Raw genomic sequence first — 19,495 nt, 5'->3', positions numbered from 1 at the left:
GGTGACGTCTCTATATGAGTGAAAAATTCTCGAATGGGACGTAAAACAATATACATTCAATCAATCAATCAATCTATGCTCTTGGATATTATATAAACTAAGTACATAGTGACGATGAGTTATGATGAGCATGGTTGTCTCTTCTAAAATTGCATGGCCCCTGGGTCAAGGGTTCTGGTGTTAGGGCGGGGCTCTATTGATTATATAGGGAAAATGTATAAATTCTTTCAAAATCTTCTTCTCTGCTCCTGGGTATCATTCAAACAAAGGAAGTGCATGGTTGTAATAAGGAAGAATGCCTCTTCCAAAATTATGAAATTCACGGCCCCTGGGTCAGGGGTTCTGATGAAGAGGGGGGACTCTATTGATTATATAGTGAAAATGCATAATTTCTTTCAAAATATTTTTTCTACTACTGGTTATAAAGCAAAGAAACAAGTGTATAGTTATGATGAGTAAGGGTGCCTCTTCCAGAATTGTGAGTTCATGCATATGGCACCTGGGTCAGATGTTCTGATGTAAGGGTGGGGCTTTATTCATTTAATAATATAGTGACAATGCATTCCTTTGAAAATCTTCTATGCTTCTGGGCATATTCGAGACAAAGAGAGTAGAGGTTTTAATCTGAAAAGATATTTTTACCAGAATTTTGAACACCTGGACCATTTAGTCAAGAGTTCTGGTCCTGGTCAGGGCTCTTTTAACTGTATTCTGCTGAGCAAAGTTATTCCCCTTTGCCATTCACCTTTGATAATTAATCACTGTAAACAATGTATTTGAAAGGTTAAGAGGATACGAGAATTATGCAAGAATATTTATTGTATAATACAAAAAGTACTTTCATAGTTTTAATGATCAGGTAGACTTGGAAAAAATAGATGAATAAAAATGAGACAAAAATAACTTATCTTTTTAAATGTTCTTCAATGGCCAAGAGAGGCCAATGTGGGAGGTAATAATATGGGGTTAAAAAATAGACATTTTGTTAAATAGTCTGCATGGTAATAGTGCTAAATGGGGGACAGATAGATGCTAGACCAATTTGTTGATGCTAGTCATACTATTTTTCTTGCTTTTGGGCAACAAAGCTTCATTTATCAGTTTATGGATCCTCTAAATTGTTGTATTGTACTCAGGTGACCGTTAAGGTCCTTGGACCTCTTGTTTATGAATATATGAGTTAATGCTCTCATCGGGTTGATGTGGGAGATATGTGATCATCGTCCACCCTACATCTGCTTTGGAAATAAAACCTATTGAGGAACTATGCAAGTTTTCAATGGGTAATTGAAGTGAAGGACAACAAATTCTGCTTTTGTTTACCGCTTACCGAATTTCATTGCTAAGCTCTAATGAGTGTGTTTAACTGATTGTTTGCAAAATATCCAGTACATGGATCTTCTTATAATAAAGAAAACCCCTTAAGAGGTCCCTGAATTATTTCTGCTGCTTTGTTTTTATTTTGGTATTGTTGAGGCACGGGTGTTGTTTTGTTTAATGGGTAAAACATAGGTTCCATTGCCCTTAGGTATGGTCCTCTATGGGCTTGAGTATGAAATAGTGTAGTTTTGTGCACGAGGACTTTGATTATTGAAAGAACTGACTAAGTAACATACAGTGTAGTGTATCCTGTGAGGTTTGTTGCGACATATGCATATTGCAACCCTACTAAGTACGAGTGACTTCAAAATTGTAGTTGCTACATTTGACTGAGGTGTTAGGGAAATGCGTTTGTTTATTTGACATCCTTTCGAAAATTTTCCACTCATATTGAAACACCAGCACTTGCCGCTAGAGGGCTATATATATATATATATATATATATATAGATATATATATATACATATATATATATATATATATATATATATATATATATATATCTATATCTATATATATATATATATATAAAGCACTAAAAACCAACAACACTGTATATCCTAAGTGTCGGATCTACTAAGTAGATACAAGGTCACGGATGGAAATTTATATAAAGCACTAAAAATGAACAACGACACGAACAATAATAATTGTCAAATTTTCGGGACAACCTGTCCCTTCCTCAGGACAAAGAAAAAAGTTAAGAAGTCATAAAAACAAAGGAAATAGAGAAGCAAAAACAACTAGCACTACTACTAAACTACCAAACACTAAATATTTACAAGGTTACATGTTTAATTTGGAGTTTATAAACAGTTGTGAACAAAGAAATCCGGAGCGCTATGAATTACGTCCGGTCTATCGGGTGTACCGGTGAAGTGTGATTTACATAATTGAACGAATTAATTATCGCTAATTAATTACGGCCAACAGTAAATCGTACATTGTCTCATTCTCTCAAAATAGCGTAACTCTACATGATAAAAAGAAATTAAAGAAAGATAATATGGAAGGACAATTTTGAAATATGAATTTGGATATATTATAAATTTGGAAATCGGAAAAAAGAAATAAACAAAAATGTGAGCTGTAAATATTTGGGTAGGTTGTTCCAGGATTATTAATACGAATTAACGGTAAAGTTTACACTATATAGAGAGAATGAACTTGTTTGTTACAATTCGGGATTGGGTCTAGTTCACGTTCATCCTGGTGAAGTCATTAAGTTTGTTAATACCATTAGGGCGGAATGACTTCAGGCTGTGCATCCAGAACTTTTCCTTGCCTTTTCTCTGCGCGTCTGTCCATCTTGGATTATGGTCAATAACCACTACTGTCATGTCCTCCCATTTGTGACCTTCAAGGTTGAAATGTTCCCCAACGGGTTCATTGAGTTTTTTGGTCCTAATGGTAGAACGGTGATTATTGACTTTCCTGCGGAGATCTCCTGTTTCACCAACATACTGTTTGGAGCAATCTTTGCAGCTGATGAGATAAATGCAGTTGTCTGTTTGACAGGACAAATTCCCTAGTATTTTGTAGCTGCGGCCTGTAACGGGGCTGTTAAAACTGTCTGTGTCAGAGCTGTACTTACAGAGAAGACATCTTCTGTCAGAGCAAGTTTTAAAGCCCCCGTTAGGTAATGGATTGTCCAATCTGGTTCTTACTACCATGTCCTTCAGGTTCCTCGAGGGCCTGTATGCAGCCAATGGGGGCTCCTTAAAGACCTCTGCCATTCGTTTATTTGAGTGGAGAATTGGCAGATTCTTTTGAAGGATACCGCTGAGGTTCTTAAGGACGGGATGGTATGTGGTTACCAGAGGGACCCTGCCGCTATTGTCTTTTTCCTTGTAGCGTAATAGGTTTTGCCTGTCATGTCCCGCCATCTCATCAATAGCAGTTTGTACGGTGCGGGCATTGTAGCCTCTCTTGCATAAGTGGGACTTAAGGAGACCGCTTTGTTCTTGATATAAGGCAGGGGATGAACAGATGCGCCGAATTCTGGTGGCTAGACCCTTAGGCACACCCTTAAATGTGTGTGGGGGATGACAGCTAGTAGGCATAAGTTACAGATGGGAATCTGTGGGTTTCGTGTGGAGACTGAACTCGATTTCACCATCAGTCAGGGTAGATGTAGTATCTAGGAATATGTTTTTCGAATTAGATACGTCTACTGTAAATTTGATAGACTGATGAAAGGTGTTGGCAAACGAAATGAATGCCTTGAGGCTCTCGCGACATTCCACCCACTTCATCTCTATATCGTCAATGAAACGCAACCAGCTAAGGGGCCTAAATGGTGCTTGAAGTAGCAAGTTGCGTTCCAGTCTGCCCATGAACATATTGGCATAAGATGGTGCCATTTTCGTACCAATAGCAGTGCCATTAACCTGCAGGTAATGTTCACCATTAAACATGAAGTTGTTATACTTGAGAACATGTTCAAGGAGTTGGTCATTTTTAGTGCTTTATATATATATATATATATATATATATATATATATATATATATATATATATATATATATATATATATATATATATATATATATATATTAATATAGACCTGAACTCGGCACTTACGGCCTTTGAGCTACCCCAAAACAACAGTTTCATCGGAAGGACCGGTCTCCACATTCCGCAGTGGAATTCGAACCCGGGTCGTAAAAATCAACTCTTTACTCCGCGTTTGTAGAGAAAACGCTCTAACCACTGCGCTACGGGGGCGACGAAGGAGGTTACTAACATGTGTTTGTGAGATATTTGACACCCAAACATGCACATAAGCCTCAGTACGGTGCCAATATATTCCTAAGTAGTTGATCATGAGGTATTGAGACTAAATTTTTGTCTAAACCGTTCATCATATTTTACAAATTTGCCTCCTCTATCAGCCCCAATTCTGACTTTGTGCATGTATAAGAGTAAATGTTCGGTCTTGTCTTTGTAAACCGAAGGATAAATGCAGCGAAATTTTAAGAGTGCGTCAGTTCACTTGTTTATTTTTGTGATTCTGTTTGGTTTTTCAAGCTTTGGAAACTAGTTTCCCTGTGTTTTTCATCTGGAAATTGTTTGTACCTCTCTCTGATTGCTGAGCCTTCAAAAGCTCAAACTAGTCAGCATACTGGCCTTCTACTATTTTAGTTCAAATGGTTGCTTTAATGTTAAACCCTAATTTAAATGAAGTATTGTCTACTGTGTTAGGGGGTTAAGAGGTATTTGTTATTGATGCCAGTTTTTTTCTAACCCGACATATATAAAATGTAGCTAGTTTAGTCAAGCTTGGTTAGAGCAGCCTTTTTATAAACCGCTTGGGTCGCTATAGTTATGAAGTTGACAAAACGTTTTTGGCTTAACAAAATAATGTTAGAATAATTCCAATAACAAAGTATTGTGGCATCACATGTTTTCATGAGTCAAATCTTTGTAGTTTGAGGAAAAAACATTAGGTTCTAGGTGATTTGTTTTCGTGAATGAAGAATTGTTAAGTTTTTATGTAAGATTTGGCATTTCGTGATGGACATGAATTTGTAGGTCACTTCATGTGTCGAAAACAACGAAAATTAAAACCTCATGGATTTTAGTGTTTTCAAAGTGACGAATAAAGATGCTCTTTGCATTTGCAGAATTTTTCAAATAATCTAGCTCTGTAATTATCACACGGTGAAGATAACGAGCAGTGAATAATGAACGAGTATTTAGAAGCTTAGTATTATTCATATTATTTTATACTGTATATGTTTATGGAGTTCTAGCTAGCATTTAACATCAATTCTCTGTAAGGACCAAAAATGCTTGGCCACGCACTATCATGGAATTTTATTTTATCACTATAATATTAGAGAGTGCCCTATATAAAGACTATTGATGGGTAAATTTTGGACAGTACCTCCTTGGTTTCCATAGCAACGACTTTGAAATATTTTGTTATGGCAAAACTGACCTGATTGTCATCACCATGTAAAATAATTCCGTGCTTCCTTAATGTAGGAAAGTTATCAACATAACATGGGTTTCATTTTATAGCTAAATAAGCAAATAATTAAAGTTTCTGTGCATCTAAATTTTATTCAATTTAACCCAAGCTTAAGGTTTTTATTATGATACAGATCAATTTACATGAATTTGTCATAAAAATGAATACAAAGGTGCCTATTTCTTGATATGCATATTAATTTTTGCAGGCAATTGAAACTTAGAAAAAAGATATTTTTAGTAAGATCGAGCTTAGATCTAAAAGATGCAAAAAGATTTGAGGTGGGGAAATCAGTTAAAAGTCATATTCCAATCCCCTCAAATTAAAACTTTTCCTAAAAATTAACCTAGAGTTATTTCCCTTTGCTGACTCTTTTGCACTGAAGACAAAAAATTAAACTGGTGTTATTTCCCTTTGTTGACTCTCCTGTATTGAAGTCTAAAGAAGTTTATAACAACATGTGGCAAAAACAGACGTCAGAAAAATAAACATGAAACAATAACAGAAAAATGATGTGTTTTTTCAACTTTTTAAAATGGAATTCAGATGTGAATGACAAAGTAAGTCATCAAAAGAAGGAGACACTGCTTTCTCAGCATTCAACTTGATAATGATGTACAGGTCTTTATTAATAATAGATTTTTAAAGTCAAATTCACTTTGGGAAATATTGAAACAAATTTTATGAAGTCTGACTTGCATTCCCATCATGTGGGATTCCATGTACTCTCTAAAACCCATGAGAAAAATGCAAGATGCAATTGGAGGAATACAACAAGCAGAAGATACGGCAGTCAATGGGAATGGTTAGAACAACCCTAGGCACAGGTATAAATTTGAATTTTTTCAAATATTCGTTTTGTAATAAAAACTACATGTAAGAAGCTTTTTCAATTAAATTGACATAATTTTTAAATTAAATATTTTTTTTTTATATATAATAGACTTAATTGGTCTATATTCAAAGATCACCATGTTAGCACGACATTCCAGATATACATCTTGATAATATATTTGCATTATAGGAATTTTTGCTTGCTTCAGAAAGCAACTTACTTGGCAAATCATAACTACAAAGTTTATCAAAAGGAGAAGAATGTTATAGAAGTTGTAAGTTTGTATGTAATGAAAAATATACACAAGGCAATTTAATATTAAAAAAACATATATTTTTGGTAACGTTGTACACACTGGCGGATCCAGGAATCTTGAAAAGGGGGAGGGACCAGTTTGGTGTCGGCTCAAGGCCACACCAAAAAATTGATTTATTAAATCTGATGTACATTTTGGACACAAAAGGGGGGGGGGGGGCTGGGCCCCCTCTAAATCCGCCAGTGGTACAATTTAAAATCTGATTTGGCCAAAAAAGTAGTACCGGTAGGTGGTGGGTAAAAATTAGAGATGGTCGACTTAATGGAATCACATAAAAAAAATTTAAGCCTAAAAAGAAGTCATATAACTGAGATTCACTGTAAAAAAACAAAACATATCTAACTGTATTCTCTATTGAGAAGTTGATGGCTCGTTTTAATACTCCCCCTGAGGGAGAGTATTAAAACGAGCCACCAGCTTCTCAATGGAGAATAATTTAACTGCAGCTATAAATACACACTAATAAGATATAAATATAATATACCCATGTAAATGTATGTATTCATGATGAAGAATGAATTTCTTTAATTTGAAAAAAAAATTATTTTAAACATATTTTAGATGTACTGGTGCTTTGAAAAAAAGAAGATGAAAAGATACCGGTACATAAAGAGAACCTTAATTCTTGTGTTTTTATCATCTTTATTTCAACACAAAGGCTAAATACCAGAAGCAGGAGGCAGTTACAAAATTATCTAATGGAGAAAGAAACCTTGCGATTGACCGTGAGAGCTGAACAGCGGACAGTATCTTAACTGAACAATATTCTTTTGGAGAAGATTCTGTTAGAGCATGGGGACAGCTTTTAGAGTAGGTGATGGTAAATTGTTTCAGTTACTTTTACCTTGCAATTGGCTACACTGAAAATACTGTATGTGTACATAAATTGGCGTATTCAAAATTTAGCGCAATCACTGGGTATGGAGTGGTTGGCGTAATCATGAATTAGCGCTACATACGTCTGCGCCATGTATTGTATTTATTAATGGTTTATTTACGGTATTCATTAATTAGCAAATTGTTGTCTGCGTTCAAGGCGATAAAATATGAAGAACAGGTGCTTGAGGATGGGACCCCCTCCCCCGCGTTCCGTACCCCAAGGGTTCTCCCCGACTTTTTTAAATAAAATATATTTCTATGACACATTCACAAAGTATTACAATTGAAAAATCCAAAATATAATTTAAAACTAACCTTTTATAAAAATTCATACTTTCTGATACTAAAAGTTCTCTTTTAGTATCCAAGAGTATGAATTTTTATAAAAATAAATAAAACAATGAACTTCATGAGTATAAACTATAAAAGAAGATGGATTAACTGGAACCAGATATTTGAAAACATAAACATATAGATAAATTTATGTCATCTACATTATTATTTTAGTATATCTTGTGTATTCATATTTTTTTTATTTCATGTTTATTCCTAAAAATCTGTATGTAAGCTTTCCAGCCGTGGTGTGTTTGTGTATGTGTATGTATGTTTGTTTATGTCTAAAGTCAATTTACAAAAAAACAAACTTTGTGAATGTGTCATAGAAAAATATTTTATATAAAAAAAGTCGGGGAGAACCCTTGGGGTATGGAACGCAGGGGAGGTGAGGGGAGGGGGGGGGTCCCGTCTCCAAGCACCTGTGATAGGAAGCCTGCTTTTTAAAGTACACATGCAGGAATTCTGAGGCAATTTATTTGAAGGTGTAAATACTAACTACTAGCTTAGTATTATATACATTTTAATAAAAACAGATATGCTTATATACTTGTATTTTTTATCACATGAAAAATATAGTTACTGTAGATATTAAACAATTGATTTTTAATTAAAGTACATGTATGTTTTTTATTCCAGGGGAAAAGATGAAGATGATTATTTCAAGTTTCACTTTTCAAACCCATTTAAAATTCTTCTTGACTGATCAGACACAACACCACATAATGGCCAACCTCTGATGAAAAGAGAAATCATGGAAACATCAAGCCTAGCTGTTTCTATTGTCTACAAAATTGCTATATAGCAGTTATTTTCTACATTTTGTTTATCTGTAAATACACATTTTGGATAATGTTTAGATGTAGATCTTGCTTGATTAATAATTTAAAAAAAAAACTGTTTTTAAAAGTAATGATAAAATTATACATATACACATGAATATGTGTATGTTTTCTGATTGTAAGAATATACATGGGGTGTTAATTTATGGTCAGTCTAAATAATTCTAAATTTCTTTATCCAAATAAAATTGATATCTAAAGATTTGCATCTGGGAACAAGCAAAATTTAAATGGAGGAAATTAACATTAGCTTATCAAATTTCAAACCTGCTAAATTAATATCTACCTACCTATGCTGAAAAAGTAATAATTTTTTATTTATTTATTTATTTATTTATTTTTTTTTTTTGGTTGAAAAGTATCATTAGAGTTTTTATCCATTATCTTGTTCCATTTTTATCTAGTATTTGAAAATGTTGTTTACTGAAATAAGTTCCAGTGAAAAGTTGAATAGCTAATTTTCTTTAGATTTTGAGTTACCTGCCCTTTGTAAAGGATCATAGAGAAACAATAATAATTCATTTAATTTTGTTTTATCTTATTTATTATCTTTAATAATATTTACTTATTATTCCATTTGTCTTATCTATTCGTGAGAAAAATGTCTGGAAAAGAAGTTTTATAAAACAACCAGTGTCTAGTAACATTTTGAAAAAAAAAATATTATTTGGCAAAATGCCAATTTTCGAAGTTAAAAATATCGAAAACGAAAAAAATCCCCACTCTACTTTTCATAAAAGTTAACTAATATTATTATGGTGTTTCTAAAATTTCAGGTGATTTTTTCTTGAATTGCCTGCATTTCTTGAAAGACTTCTTGAAATATAGGGTAAAAACGACCATTTTCAAAATGTAAGAATTTGGTCATCTTTGAGCCATCAATTGAAGAATTCGCAGTGACTTGTAGAATTTTTTTTTATTGTGTTATATAGTGCTTCATTTGTTCTATTCATATAATGTATGAATTATGTCAAAATAATAAAGATGATTAAACCACATGAAATCTAGTATATAGCATTTTTATGCTTGAATTGAGAAGAAATGGGGCAAAAATCTATATTAGCCCGTTACCATGGCAACCAAGGTAGTAATCTTAATTTTGAATGTTGATTATGTCATAATGTATGGGCATTAATCACCTGAAAAAGTTTCATGAAAATCGCTCATGGTGTGTGCCACAGCCCTACAGTAAAATTTTGGTCCTTACAGAGAATTGATGTTAAACTGTAAAGAACATTAACAAAATTTAGCCAGTGACAAAAAAAAGGTTTCTATAAAAAATGCCTTTAGTGAAACCTTAAAATAAACGACCAAACAAGAAATCATTCTTACATATATTTAAATTATCCTTGTTGTTAAATTTATGGACAAATATTTCGGCTGTGTTTACTTTAAAACGACCTAAATAAAAGCTCGGCAATTAAGATTGCACACATGTTTCCTCCTGATTTGATTTATTGTCTATAGTTTACATAACGTCAATCTGCAAATAATTAAACATAAGAAGACATGGCAATGCAAAGTATCAACAAACAACTACGTCCAATTGGTTTAGTTCTTCCTGTGTAAGGTAGGCATTACGTTAATAATAATAATAAAAAAACTAGAGCAAAGCTCGTTGCAAAGCAAAGAGTAGATCTTCCGTCCGATTTTCAGAAGCACTGCTTGTAAGATGGGTAAATGAAAATAAACCATTCGTTAAAAAGAAGGCCTCCAGACCAAAAATGATGTCAATCTGTATTTTGTATTTTTATGATTGAAATCTATGCATAATTTTTTTTAATAAAGCAATTTAAGACTACTTCCGGTTTGACCGGAAGTGACCCCAATCGACAGAAAATTGGGTCGGAAGTCTTGGGTGAAGTAAATCATTTGATTTTATGTTAATATCTGCAGAATTAAGTCATTTATGGTTACTTCCGGTTTAACCGGAAGTTGTCAAAAGTGACGATATACGACAGGAAATACTGTCAGACGTCCTCTGTGGCATGTTTAATTCAATTCAATGCCGATATCTATGAATATAAGAAATTTTTGACTACTTCCTGTTTGGCCGGAAGTGACGTCATTGGACGGATTTTGATGATCTCACTAGCTGCTACTTGTCATTTTGAACAACTTTGCTTCTTTGATGTATTATAAATTCTCAATACTTTTTGAGATATTGGGAAAAAATTTCAGCCCCTGTAGATCCCTTATTTTAAGGACCAGCCCCTTTTCCTAGATATCATTTGAAAGATCTTGTAATTCTGCATTTCTTTTGTTTTATATGTTTTAATAAAATATTTACAGGTAAAAAGATATTGTAGACAAAGAGTTAGAAATTTAGAAATTCTCGATATGACTATTTTCGGGCAATAGCGAGCGTCGGCGTTTCGTACTTCCGGTGGTAATGATATACAAAATTCACTTCTATATAGGTTGCTCTATCATCACTGAAAATTTCATACTTCGATGTTCAGTGGTTTTTAAGAACACTGCCGGACAAAGTGACCCTCTCAAAATCATAAAATCGCTGAAATCTCCGAACCGGAAGTGACGTCATCAAAATAAAAAATATATCTAGATTTTTTGATGTTCTATTAGACCTTAAAGTTTCATGAAAATCCGTCGAGCCGTTTCCGAGAACTCGCGTGCACAAAATCAGTAAGAAAAAAAAAATAATAATAACTAGATGAGATCTCGTTGCGAGCAACGAGTAGGTCTTCCGTTAGATTTGGGAAATTTTGATTACAAGAAAGTAGAACAACTTCAAATGAAAAAAAATGTTCATATCAATTCGTCAAAATATGCTTAGCAACACATGAAAGAGTAAAATCTATCAATTTCAAACAACTTCCGGTCTTTTATCTTCACTTCCGGTATGACCGGAAGTACTCAAAATGACTTTTAACTCCTCACTGAGTGTGGAGGAGTCATCCCCCAAAGTTTCGAAGAAAAATGAGCATTTTCTCGTCTACTTCCGGTTTGGAAGAAATAACTTCCGGTGGAAATAGTATGACTTGAGAAAGTCTATTTGCCTCTATTATCTCTATTGTAAACATTTAAAAAAGAAAAAAAATAAAAATTTGCATTTTTTAAAACTACTTCCGGTGGACAACGGACGTCACGGCAACATACACTAATCAGGAAATTCAAATCTACGAGTCACAATCTATCATCCCTGAAAGTTTCAGGACTCAATCTCAAAGCGTTTTTGAGAACACTTTCGGACAAAATGCAACTTTAAAAAAAGAAAATTGGCCGTATCTCGCGACCGGAAGTGACGACGACAAAATTAAAAAAAAAACGCCTTAAGTTCAGATGATTTGCCATCATTCCTGAAAGTTTCATGAAAATCTATCGAGGCGTTCTCGAGAAATCGCCTGCACAAAATCGGTAAGAAAAAAAAAAATAATAATAATAGTGGAAAAGAAACAACAGAATCAGTAGAAGGTCTTCCGTTGGAAACGGAAGACCTTAAAAATAGTGGAAAAGAAACCCAAAGAATAACAAGAAGGTCTTCCGCTGAAGACGGAAGACCTTAAAAAAGGAATCGTGAAAAGCATTGTAAAATAAGGTGTAAATCTTCCCGCTAGAACTGAAGTAGTTTAAACAGTCACGTGAGAATAAAAAAGGGGAAATTTTTTATTCATTTTTGATTTGCAAAGTGAAATTTGTTAAAGAGCAAGTCTACGTAAGGAAAAAGAAAATTTGTAAATATATGTGCCAATATGCTTTTACAGATTTTCTGCATGCAATTTGTTTTCGTTGAAGTTTATACAGTCTGTGACAGAATGAACGGACCCTCCGGGTTAACAGATTGTGTCCATTCGCCCTCATATTCAGAATTTCAGGCTGCAATTTGTTTACGAAAGGATAAGATGAAGGTGACGACACCCAGTCATATAAGTTGTAAGTGGAAAGATGCAAAGTATTGTTGGTATCTATGTTCTACAACTCCATCTAATGGAGGTCTGTCCGCATGCAAATGTGACCCGAAGTCTAACAGTCAGAAAACGTCTGAAACATCTTTTATAGACTGTTATTTTCCATCTGGAAATTGTTCCTGGTTTTCGAAATGCTTGGCGAAAACAGAAAACTGTCCACTGGTGTGGGAAACTGAGAATAAATGTAAAGAATGGGACAATATCGCAAAAAAGATGTATGAGAAGGGCAGGTCATGGATAAATGCTGTGAAATCATGCATACAGGAAAGTTTAGTTCACATGCTTTATCCGCAGGTATTCAATGATTGTGAAAAAATCAGTTCAAAATTAGAATGGGCAACGACAACATGTTTTCTGGAACCACATAATGAGTTTCGATATTGTGACTTAGCATGGGGTGATATCTTTAAGATGGATGGAGTTTTCAAAGGATTTTATAAATGGTTAAAACATTGTAAACGAACACCAATCATTCCGCCATGGGCAAAATTGCTTGTGTTTTATTTGGAAAATAAAACTGGGAAAGACACAGATGTCCTGGCCAATGAAACTGGTAAAACACTCTCCCAGTCTTTTAAGTGGAAGGAAACTGGTTTGAGTTATAAATCAATCGGTCCGGATATTTTCAAAGAATTAAGTTCATCCATTCCAATTCATGTTCACCTTTACTCGGAAACAGAGGACTACCAAAAGATTAAATTAGCTGTTAATAATTTAAAAGAGTACCTTGCAAATCGTACAGCACTACTAATAACTTTGAGTGACGGCACAAACATTAAAGTGAACAATGTTGTGAGTTGCAGTGACCCTCAATGTCTGATATACGATTTATTCCCCTTCCAAACCGGTATGTGCATGTATTATTTTAAAGTATTGAGACACAAAGTCATCAACGTCATCAATCTTCGTGATTTTTCCCAAAATAGAATTTTAAAAATAGTTTTATACCCCTTTCCCCTTTTTATTGCAATAGTTATTTAGAGGGTCTCTTTTGGGGACTTCTTGCAATTCTTGCCTTCCTCATTCTTCTTTGTTATAATAGAAAGTTTTCAAACACTACTGATTACTGCTTATCAAGACTTTTTAATTGTGTATTTTCCATTGACATTTCTCAAGGGATTGAAATAAAAGATTATGATTAACAACTCGCATTCTCAATTTTAAAGAACTATTCCGAACTCCACTGGAATTAAAACGAAAAGGAATATATGGATGTTAGCGAGTCTGGTATCTCCATTTCTATCACCAATTTTAATTTCAATTAAACCTTTTTCAGGTTGTATCTATGAAATTGCTAAATTTAAAGAAATGCTATGTAATAACGCACCTAAAATTAACTTTTTGCAGTCGATTTTCATAACAATCTATTCAGAAATTTAAATACCTCTTACACGTATTTAACTGTGCAAGTACAAGCTGTATGATTGAAATTGGATTGTTTAAAGAAATTACAATAATACACACACAGCTACACCTTTTTTCTTATTTATTTAGAAAAGTTATGAAACAGCATATTTTTCACGTTATTGTCACTGCCATCTACGAAAGACTAAGTAAACAGGGATTCTGTTTTGGTTTACAAATTGCAGGTTGAGTAAATTTACTTTTACGTAGTTGCCAGCAATGAAATAAGCAATTTTCAGGCAAAAATCAGTGTAAATTTTATCTAGGCGTCTTTAATATATGTTTATTTCTTGGCAAAGTCTGTTGAGTGAATGTGTAAAATTTCTTATAAGAATATACTTTGAAAACCATATTTAATATTCTTCGCATATAACGGAAAATATTCTCTGAATAAAAATATGTGGGTCTAAAGTTCTAAGATATTAAATGTAACAAATATGTACATTTGACGAATTTTCTTTTAAATTTCCTTCTACCACAAGAAATAGTTCCCCATAAATGTTTTTTTCTTTATGACTTTGTAAGCAATTTTTTTTATTGAATGTTGTTTAATTTACATTGTTTAATTCAAATATGTTATAAAAATAGAATTGAAATGAATAGTTTTGAAGTAATAGGTCCTGACTGAACTTTACTTAAAAGCTGATCTGTAACATACCTTAAAATAAGAACTTTTTATCCAACCGTAGTGTGAATGTTTAAATGAGAATGTTGCTGATATATCTTTTAGACGACCCATCCTGCAATGCCTATGATGGGAAATGTCAGAGTGACACAACACAGTGCAAAGGGGGTTCTTATATCCCTGCTCATTGCTACGAGAATTCAACACACAAATGTTGTTTGCCAACTCCACGAGGTATGATTCTGTGAAAGTAATACTTAACAGGGATTATAAGAAAATGATAAATTAATTAAGAGTACTTTTGATTAGGATTTTCTTCTAATTTTAAAAAGGAAAAATGGCTGTTAATGTTTTAATGTACACTTCCGTTTCAAGGAAGTTTAAAATTACCATGGAATTAATAAATCCAAAACTTTAACAACAGAGAGTTTACATCTCTCCATGTGAGGGTTGATTTTTTAAATACCCTTTCTAGAGAAGATAATATACTAACCACATTTATAAAACTAGTATCAGACATGTTCTCATGATATACATTTATGATGTTGTAAATACAAATTTACAAATATCATTGAATGTTCAGATCAAGACACGGGTGATTGTAAAGATCTAGACCTACCAATCCTGTCACGTGACACATGGGGAGCTGCCCGTCCGGACTTAATTTCAAACATGTCTTTACCCGTAACCAAGTTCTTTTTGCACCACACAGAAACGGGGAATTGTCAAGACACAAAATCATGTTCAAAATTGCTTCAAAGTATACAGCGCTATCACATTGGAAAAGGTAGGTTCATGCTTACTTAGATGATTTTGTCGCCTAGAAAGTTAGACGGCAGTTTAGTTTAGGGTAACTTTGCCCATTCTGCCAGTTTCCATCTGTCAAATTCTTACTTTGGCCATAAGAATCATAACACTTATTTTTTTCCTAGGATATGTTGCAAACGACCTTGCATCTGTGAGCTTTACACATGACCCACTCCTCAAAAATATATTTTTAAAATATTGAATTAAACTGTATCTCTTCAAGTGGAAGGGGTAATTATGTTATCTTATTAGTGATAAAAGACTTCTTTTTAAATACAAAGGGTATTGACCTCGTAACTCCTACATGTACTTTTAATTCCAGCTTACTTCTAAGCTCATCTGTGCCATAAATTATTGAAAGTGGGATTTTCTGATCAATCATTGTCCGGCGTCCGTCTGTCTTTCTGTCAGTCTGATCACCAGTCCTTCTATAAGCTCTTCACATTTCTTTACATATCAAGAATCACTGGGGCAAGTTTTACCAATGTTGGTACAAGGCATCTTTGCGTATATTAGATTTAAATTGTTTAATAAAGAACTTCCTTTTTCAAGTAGGGATAACAAATGAAAGGCAAAAATAGGATGGGGTCATATAAACTCTTCACAAGAACCTCTTGGCAAGAAAAGAGGAAGCATAAAAAATTCCTATTATAGTGAAGAATTTAAATAGTTCAAAAGGAGGTAATGTTGGACAAAAAGGGAATCAACATTTAACACTGGAATATGTTGGAAAAAATCATTTTAATTTTTTTTTCCCACTCTGCCTTAAAATTTGAAACATGTACAAATTTTCCGACAAAGTATATATTTTAGTTGCTGTAATTATGGATCTCGGGGAAGGGTGTGACCAAAAAAAAAAAGGATTAAAGTTTAACATTGAAATATAAAATAAGGATATATGGGCCACGATAATCAATTAAGTCACCATGGCCATGATGTTCTTTATCAGAGGATTTAAAAAAAAATCTCCCTCCATTCCAATGAATAATTTTGATTTTATATTGTTGCCAACATGTAGTCTGAAGTGGTTAGTACTTATATGCTCTATTAATCAGAAATGCATGGAGAATATCTCCAGAATGATTCAGTGTACCAGTCAAGGTTGCAGATGCTGCGATTTCAGCTTAAGAATAAACAGGTTAATGTTTTTGGAGCAGGTTAAAGTTAATTGAGCAGGTTAAAGTTTTTTGAGCAGGTCTAAATTCCAAGTAACTATAAGCCCCTATATTGACCAAACCTGCACGGATGATAATCTAAGAATACAAACTACCAGGCTTGCTTCGGATGCTGGATCTGACCTACATTTTCTGGATGAGTGACCAGATTAAAGTGTTTTGGAGGAGGTTCATTTTTATGTAACGGCACGCCTATATTGACCAAACTTGCATCGATAATACATCTAAGAATGTACACTGCTGGACTCACTTCGGATGCTGGATCTGACCTGCATTTTCCAGATGAGTGACCAGGTTAAAGTTTCTTTGAACAGAGACATTACCAAGTAACTATAAGCCCCATGTTGACCAAACTTGCATTAATGATATACTTCTAAGGTTACACACTAATGGGCTTGCTTCGGATGCTGGATCTGACCTGCATCTGACCAGGATAACGTTTTTGGAGTAGGTTCATTCTAAAGTAACTATTTGTCCTACCAGGACCAAACTTGCATGGATGATACATTTAAGGATGTACATGACAGTGCTTGCTTCGGACACTGTGTTTGACCTACATTTTAAAGATGAGCGACCAGGTTAAAGTTTTTGGAGCAGTTTCTTAAGTGACCATGAGCTCTATGCTTGCCAGCTTTGCACCGAAGATACATTTATAGATGAACACTACCTTGGTCGCTTTGGATGCGGGATTTGACTTACATTTTCCTGATGAGTTAACAGGTTAACGTTTTTGAAGCTGGACCATGACCAAGAAACTATAAGGCCTACCTGAGCCAAACTTGCATGGATGATGCGTCAAGAGATACACTACCAAAGTTACTTCAGATGCTGGATTTGGCCTGCCTTTTCCACGAGTGACCAGGTTAATGTTTTTGGACCAGGGACATTACCAAGAAACTATAAGGCCACGAAACTTGTATGCATGAAGTCTTTTAAAAGGGATGAACACTCTCAATCATGCTTCAGATGCTGGATTTTACTTACATTTTTTTTTAATGAGAGACTAGTTTAGAGTTTTTTCGAGAAGTCCATTCCAAAGACTGCAAGCCCCATCAAACCGAAACTGCATAAATGTTGCATTTAGGAATGCACACTACTAGATCAGTAGTTTAGTGTGGGACTTTGCCTTACTTAAGACAACATTCGTTGAGATGAGCTCTGTAATCTCTGATTACTTATGTTTTAGGGTGGCATGATATTGCCTACAATTTTCTAATCGCTGGCAGTGGTCAGACCTTTGAAGGACGAGGCTGGAATCGCATTGGAACACATACAAAAAATTATAATGATATTGCATTGGCCGCATCTTTCATTGGAAACTTCAATAACACAATGCCTTCTAAGCCGGCACTGATGTCAGCTCGTAAGCTTTTGGAATGCGCTGTGTACAGAAAAGTTATCATTCCATCGTACAAACTTTACGGACACTATGACGTAACAACAAAAGATTCTGAGTGTCCCGGCTACACGTTGTACAATGCCATAAGGAAATGGTCACACTACCAAATTAACGCAGGTAAACGCTTACTTAATTGAATTTTAATATTGTTGCTTTTACTAATTTCATATACAATTACTTAAAAAACTACCTTATCAACGAAGGAATTGAAATAAAAAATAATACCTTAGAAATGTTCTAAATTTATATAATTTTTTGTAGAACCATCCCTTTAGTCCAGATTTAGTCTGTCCACCTTGATTTTTTCCCCAGTGTTACGATTATTATATGAAATATATGTATTTTTCTTTCTTTTTTTTTTTCAATATTGTCCTCCACAATCATTTTTGAATAAGTACTTGTTTATCAAATACTTGTACCTCTGACCTGAATTTATATACTGTTAATATTTTGCACTCTCCTCATGTACCATATATGTAGATGGTTTTGAGTGAATAAATAAACTTAAACTTGGACTTGTTTGAAATATGAAAAAGGTGATGATAACGAACTGCGGTATAAAAATGAAATATTCGAGTTTAAAATACGGTAATAAACAAGGAAATATACCACGATACCCATAAATAGTTAAAACAACTCCAGATTAACTCAATCAATGAATTTTATTTTAATGAAAAATGTTCTGTAGAAAAAATGCAGAATATAACTTAATAATTTAATATAAATTGAACGATGTGCCTGCGGACCTCTAAGTTTTGATCAATTTCATACGCAATTAATACCCGAAATGGTGATTTTTCAAGCTTTACAGCAATTTTCTCGATATATATCAAATTCAAACAATTACAAAACTTTTTGGAACTCTTTAAAGGTTTTGAAATATCAATAACTTGGCAAGAAATTTATCTTATAAATATTGATTGTTGATTTTTATTTATTTCAAATGCCTCTTTTCTGAAATTTTTGTCTAATATTCTTTTTTTTTCTTTGCAGTCAAAAATAACAACATTCAATTTTATTTTCAGATAAAGATAAGCCTTGTTTGCGAAAAGGTGGTCGCTGTTGGCCTAATTATATCCCCTGCAACGGCACGTATTACGAGAGTCTGTGTGAAGGAAACTCTCAGAGGCAGTGTTGCATTCCTCCCTTTACTTAAAACATCGGTGTGATGCCATCCCTTTGTTTTCAAAACGTAAAATTTGCTTTGAAAATGAAACTTGTTTTTTCATTTAGGAAAAGCTCAATAGAGCAAAACAAAAAATTATCGCTCAAGAAATACCCCCCCCCCCCCCCCCCGATCACATTTAGCTGACGAAAATTTATCTTAATTGTGCATAGAGCTTTAAATATGATTTTTCTTAGACGTAAATTATCTGATTGACAATAGGTAAATTTAATTTCCTGGGTTATCTAAGGACAATATAATAGCTTTTCTTGTTGTACCAAGTTGCAAAGGAATGTTAGTCATATAACCATGTAAGCGATATGTTTCTTAAAACTCTGGTTTCTCTTCAATCCACGATTAGATCTTTCACCTTTTTTATTAAAGGGTCAATAAACCCATATGGAGATAACAAACAGTAATCAAGCTCAGA

General features: G+C 33.8%; 1 protein-coding gene across 1 annotated transcript; it reads left to right on the top strand.

The window, feature by feature from the left end:
* The first annotated feature begins 12,901 nt into the window (after positions 1 to 12,901).
* Positions 12,902 to 19,056, top strand: LOC133186939 (uncharacterized). Its single transcript, XM_061322323.1, has 5 exons — positions 12,902 to 13,337; positions 14,625 to 14,753; positions 15,103 to 15,306; positions 17,688 to 18,017; positions 18,926 to 19,056. Exons 1-5 carry the CDS (start codon positions 12,902 to 12,904, stop codon positions 19,054 to 19,056), a joined length of 1,230 nt encoding a protein of 409 aa, XP_061178307.1.
* The last annotated feature ends 439 nt before the right edge of the window (positions 19,057 to 19,495 follow it).

Source organism: Saccostrea echinata, unplaced genomic scaffold (genome assembly GCF_033153115.1).
Source record: "Saccostrea echinata isolate AGI-Se365-2 ecotype Australia unplaced genomic scaffold, CSIRO_AGI_Sech_v1 ptg000014l, whole genome shotgun sequence".
Classification (NCBI taxonomy): domain Eukaryota; kingdom Metazoa; phylum Mollusca; class Bivalvia; order Ostreida; family Ostreidae; genus Saccostrea; species Saccostrea echinata.
The sequence above is the reverse complement of the archived record's forward strand: the minus strand, read 5'-3'. Positions and strand labels throughout refer to the sequence as shown.

Bases quoted from the DNA above. Each gene is read 5' to 3' on its own strand.
- LOC133186939 (XM_061322323.1), top strand. From the start codon at position 12,902: ATGGATGGAGTTTTCAAAGGATTTTATAAATGGTTAAAACATTGTAAA. The intron at 15,307-17,687 runs GTAGGTTCATGC...CTTATGTTTTAG, and splicing joins GCGCTATCACATTGGAAAAG to GGTGGCATGATATTGCCTAC. The intron at 18,018-18,925 runs GTAAACGCTTAC...TTTTATTTTCAG, and splicing joins ACACTACCAAATTAACGCAG to ATAAAGATAAGCCTTGTTTG.